Source organism: Frankliniella occidentalis, unplaced genomic scaffold, assembly GCF_000697945.3.
Source record: "Frankliniella occidentalis isolate FOCC.00 unplaced genomic scaffold, Focc_3.1 Scaffold120, whole genome shotgun sequence".
Lineage (NCBI taxonomy): Eukaryota > Metazoa > Arthropoda > Insecta > Thysanoptera > Thripidae > Frankliniella > Frankliniella occidentalis.
The window spans coordinates 328,996-334,749 of NW_026267248.1; the positions used below are offsets into that span (position 1 = coordinate 328,996).

Genomic DNA, 5,754 nt, shown 5'->3' on the forward strand with positions numbered 1-5,754 from the left:
CAGGGCGAGCGAGAGGACGGGAGACGGCATTTGAAGGCTCGATATATCTTCTACTATAAATACAAGCGTGCATCGATTTCTTTATTTATCTTCCGAATTTTTCCTATATTTTTTTTTTGGGGGGGGGGTGCGTTGTACGCACCCTGTATTTTTTTGGAGCCAAGTGTACCCCCTGGAGGCTCACGCCGCGAGATCAGGAGACCCGATAGGCTGCACGGGGAAGTATAATTGTGTCGTGGGAGGGACACGGCACAGGGCAACGCAAGTGCGCCAAAACAAATAGAGGAAAAACTGGGGGCCTCGATAAGTTGGGAGAGGCTATTTTCATCGTTAGGATTGGAAGGAAGGAAGAGGGGGGCGAGTGCGGGCGTATGTGTTTACACACTTCTGCCCCGAGAGAGCGTCTGATCGTGACCGTGACTCGGCGGCGCCGAAACCGTTTTACAGCGATGAATGCACCAGACGGACGCCACGACAGGAAGAAAGGTGCACTGTAAAAAATTTATATAGTAGATTTCCTATAAATGTATCTGCAGCAATTCACATATACATGTATAGCAATTTTACCATACACGCGTATGGTAACTCTACAATACGCGATAGTATTCTTACCATACAAGTATAGGAATTTTCCTATACACCTGTGTAGGATATGTACTATTGTGTGTGGCATTATCCCTACACATGTATAGGAATTTTCCTATACACTCAATGCTCTTTTAAAAAAGAAAAAGTTTTTTTTAACCACTTCCCCGCCGTTGCCCCCCTTCCTTGTCGCCTTCCTACCGCCTTTCGGTAATTTCATTTAAGTAAGCATTGATGTAATTTTGTAATACCTTACCGGACGGAGAGTTGAACCTCGGACTTCTGGTTTGCGATCCCGTCACGCTGACCACTAGACCACGGGGACTTGTTGGGAGGCGTGCCTCACCAACCCCAGGTCATCCCAGAGCCGCGCGCCGCCCCTCGCTGGGCCATTCCCAGAGGGCCAGCCAGGTGTCGGCGCGGACTCGGCACTCTTTCCGAGTCGCGGTGCTGGGGCTAGCCCACACCTTTGGGGATTTACTCCTAGATGTTTTGATGTCGAGTTTTGAATTTTACTTCCTGCCCTTACTTGAAATTCGATTATCCGAGTTTAAACTACTAAATAGACCAATATAGACTCTAATTGTGTCCAACCCTGTGTAGTGTGGCGTCAGGCGGCAGATATAAGCTCATAAAATGACCGCGCAGACCAAGATGTGTAAGGTAGAAAGATGTGTATATCTTTACGCGTTTTTTAAATTCCGAACATTGTATAGGAAAATTGTCATCATCAAGTAAATTTCCTACACATGTTAAGGAATATATGCCTACTAGACACGTATCGGAATTTTCCCATACTTTTCTAGAGATTTGCCTATACACTTCGAACTCTTCACATACGCATCTTCCGAAATGGGAAAATTCCTATACATTTATAGGAATTTTCACTTCCGATACGATGTATAGGAAATTTCCTATACATGCGTATAGTAGAATTCCCAACATTTTTTACAGTGTGTGGCAATGGGGACAATGAGTGCAGGAGGGACTCCCGTCTACGTCGTCCGTCACTTACAGCTGCTCGAAAAGGCAGCCCAGCGCACACAGTGAGAAAAAATTGTGCTAAATAAGTGTAATTACACTAATGTGCAGTAATAAGTTTGTGCAGGTATAAGCAGGTACATCAACTCGCACATTATTTGGCTGCTGTACTTTGTTCCTCCAGTTCAACTCGAGCAGGCATAAGGACTGCGCTTCTTTCTGGCAGTGCAGCGCGGCGACGCGTCGCTTCACCCCCAGATAAAGGCGATCGGATGTTGGGCCGGTCGATAAGATACCGGCGTAAGCAGCGCCCTGTGTCAACACACAGGCCCGCCGCCCGCCGGGCCCGCCGGGGCGCGCAGCGGTAACGCCGCGTGTGTGTGTGTTGTAAACGCAGTTAAATACGGCCACCTCCGCCGGGGTGTTTAGGACGTCACTTTTAATCCCTTGATCGCGCTGCGGGCGACCCGTTTTACGACTCCAATAACAGACGGGGAGGGACCTGGGACCTGGGCGGGCGGCTCCCGCCTGTCCCCAGCAGCCCACCGCACATGGCATGGACGCGGCGGGCAACGCTCCCGCGACAAGGTCGCAAAGGGGGATGCATTAATACTTTTGTATTTATACATTTGTGCTCCGCCACATGCGTGTCTCTCACGCACTCCTTGCCAAGTGCTCCACCCCCACGCCGCCGCGCCGCCCCTCCGTTCGACACGGCTGCATTGCGCCACACGGGACGGGACGGTGCAGGCGGGGCGCCCTCCCCCGCCACCCCACCCCCTCAGTCGTAGGGCGGCACACCACCGGCTTCGCTAAATATATCGCCGACAAAAGGACTCTAGGCCCTGCCCGGCCCTGCTCGGCCGTAGGGCCCTACAGATGAGCCAGAGATTAAGAGAGAGGCATCTGCAGGAGAGGACTGCAGGGGGGGCCTAACTGCACTCTGTCCTCCTCCTGTAAGGCAAGCCAGACTATCCACTCTCGTCCAAAGCCGCCAGCGATGCAGGCCCAGCAGGCCCTGATGCCCGTCAAGCCATCCCCAAAACGGCGCGCGGGCACGTCCGTCCAGAGCTGCTGCATTCCACAGCCACGCCCCCCCCCCTCTCCCCCAACTGCACCGGGCATGCTTCCAGTCAGAGGCGTACATGTATGCAGTCGATGCAGTCTCACTCTCTTTCACACGCGCAGCGCACAGCAGCTTGTTCGGCTTAGCATTCATTCGACTTGCTTTCTTCCAGTCGGTCAGAGAACTGTATCGACGACGCTACCGCGGCGTTCCGCGAAAAAGCAACCCCAAGCAAAAACTGCAGCTGGTGTGGAGTAGAGTCAGCGAGTTAGTAGGACCCAGACCACGAGAGGGCAGACACCTGAATTGATTCAGCTTTTCAAAGAGAAAACTTACACGACGCACATGGAAACTTCAAGTTAAATTTAAAAAGTACAGCTGACAGACTGACAAGTAAACTATGTTAGCAAGTGCCCGCAATTTTAAAATGTCTCACAGTACTACTCACTGACTGACTCACTGATATAATTGTTTGGGCTGAATGGAAATTGCGAAAATAACATTTACACATTTTTTGAACCTGCGGCCCTAGGGGGAATTCCAAGCCAAATGAGCGAAAATGGTTGTTTCATGTAAAATCAAAGTTAACTGTCCTGGAACGGACAGTGACCCATACTCCCAACTCATAAATAAGACTCGGTAAACCCTGGGAAGCAAAGCGAGTCAAAATATATGCAATGATGCAACGATTGATGAGGAGAACATTGTTCAAAAAAAATTGTTTGGAATTAGTTTGAACAGACCAGCAATAATTGGGTTCGAACTGGTTATTTTAGTGCTGGTTTGACACAAAAATAAATACAAACAGCAACCATCCAGTAATGTGGGGCAAAACATCTCATCGGTGCAGCCTGCGCAGAGCGCAGCACAGATAACTTATCCTTCTCTCAAGCACCACTCAAATTAAAAACCCCACCCCAGTATATCCACCTCGCTCTCACTTCCCTGCTCCAATACGTAAGCCAGTCCTTAATCTGACAGCATCCAACATGAAAGGTTATGTTGTGCAGGCAAGTGTGGGAGGGAGAGAGCGACCCCCTCCAACCCTCCAACCCCAGCCACGTACTCACCCGCAATGGTGTAGCGGTCCATGTAGTTGATGAGGTTGACAAAGCAGAGGATCGAGACGGTGACCCACTGCGTCAGGGTGATTCCTCCGCAGCCCCTGGAGGCCTTCATGTTGTCGTCCCGGATTGACACCAGCGAGGACGCGGCTGTGGATTCAAGACCGCTGTCGTTATCCTCGACGGCCGACATCAGCTGTTGGTGAGAGTTGTTGGACGGAATCCCGGCGGACTCCATGTTGAGGATTTTCAGGGAATGTCTGTCGACGAGTCTTTGGGCCGGCATTGACTTCGTACGTGACACTCGCGCGCAACGACGCAGACACAACACGGGAAAAGGGGAGTAACGCTCACTGACAGGCGCGCTCTGACACTGCCGCCATGGCTGCGTAACGGCAACTCGGGCTCTGGTGCGTCGAGTTTGGAGATACCGCCGCCAGAGAGCGCGCGACGCGCTGCGAGGGCTGCCAACTGTGGCGCAGTGGCACCGTCAACCTCAGCAGCCGCTTGCTGGCTTGTGGGACCCATAAGAAATCTAAGCTACACCCATGTTTAAAAAAATCATCCATTCAAGAACGGTGTAAGATTTTAGTTCTTTATTACACGCGATTACCGACCCAAAAAAGGCGTGTTTTAATTCCATTAAGTTGGATTGATTAGCCGTTGAATTGGAAGCAAAATTCAAAAAGTGTCATCACCCGTTAAGAGGCTATTTTTCTTACACTCAAACTCAGAATCAAAATTTTAAGTCTATTTTGACAGAAAGAATGTGATTTCAAAGCTCTCGCGGACTGTGCAATAACTGAGAGCTACTTAGAGACATACAAGACGGAATAATTTTCGACACTGGGACATTTTTTTCTCGTGAGCAGTTTGTCCCGCGCTATGCTTTTCATTCCGTCAGCGCTAGCCTCGTAGCGGGTGTAGCTTGTAGGGAGCGCGAAACTTTTAAACACCTATGGGAAACATGCAGTCCTAAAGAATTTGAGATACAGGCTAGAACTCTTAAAAGCGTTGTGATTTTTCCAAAGTCCCCACTTGAAATTATTATGGGTTATTTTTTTCAACCGATGTAGTGACAGTGAATTTACACTAGAGCGAAATAAGGAATCTCATAAGGCCACTGTAGAGACCTTTTGAAACTTTTAGAGCCTTTCTTCTAGACGACACAAAATTTTGTGAAGTTTTCGTTTTTCTCAAGTTTGCACTACACATATCACATGAAATACGCGCACATTGGGCGTGTCGCAGAGCTCGACGCAAGGCTTCACTCGACTTATTCAGATAGATAGCCTAGTAGGCCAGTGAAAAGGGCCAGTTTTAACTTGTTTGCACCTGGCAACTCATATCCCCCCCCCCCTAATTGATCTCCCTCAGTGACACCCTTCCTTACTTGGGGTGGGCCTATGCCCGACATGTTCTTCGAATAATCCCATCATTGCTTTGTATGGCCCCCGCGACCCAACCCACCTTCCAGCTGTTTCTCCACGGAGAGCTTGGAGTCCAAATCCGTGAGAGGTGGCGATGCAGAGTCCGTCACGTCGCACGAGCCATACGAGAGGTCGGCCGCCGACGGTGACGGGGTGGTCGCTGGGGTCGGCTCTCGCTCTGGCTGGCCGTCCATGGCAGCGAGGTGTGAGGAGGGGCTGGTGTCCTGCATCGTCCACTCTGCGAGTTTGACTAGAAGGCGTGCTCTTCGTGGCGCCGTGTCCTGCCGGTCCTGCCGCTCTCCCTGCCCCGCCACCGGACGCCTCGTGCAGTCAGATACTGCTTATCTGCAGAGGCCCTTGCCGCCGGCCGCCGCCGCCGGTCCGGACATACCGGCGGGGCCAAGCAGCCCCTATTGCCTGCCGACGGTGTCCGCTATCAGCTATTGCCCGGCACGGTGTCTGCTATCAGCTATTGCCTGCCGAGATGCCTAATCGCAAACGACAGGTGATTGATGCGGTTAAAGCCCCCCACTATCTACGTAGGAGTACGTGCAGCAGCCCGTAGTGGCTGAGCTTTAGTTGTTAGTGTACTAAAATTCTCAAATGTAACGGTTAAAGGAATATAGTA

At 50.9% G+C, this 5,754-nt stretch overlaps 1 protein-coding gene across 1 annotated transcript in view; it reads right to left on the bottom strand.

Moving 5' to 3' along the window:
- Nucleotides 1-5,461, bottom strand: part of LOC113216559 (protein spinster) — a 31,827-nt gene extending 26,366 nt beyond the window's left edge. The window contains exons 1-2 of the mRNA XM_052270366.1: nucleotides 5,167-5,461; nucleotides 3,703-3,846 (exon numbers count right to left, since the gene is read on the bottom strand). Of these exons, the coding sequence (XP_052126326.1) occupies nucleotides 3,703-3,846; nucleotides 5,167-5,356 (334 nt within the window). The 5' untranslated portion in view covers nucleotides 5,357-5,461. The remainder of the gene's footprint in view (nucleotides 1-3,702; nucleotides 3,847-5,166) is intronic.
- Between the last annotated feature and the right edge of the window lie 293 nt (nucleotides 5,462-5,754).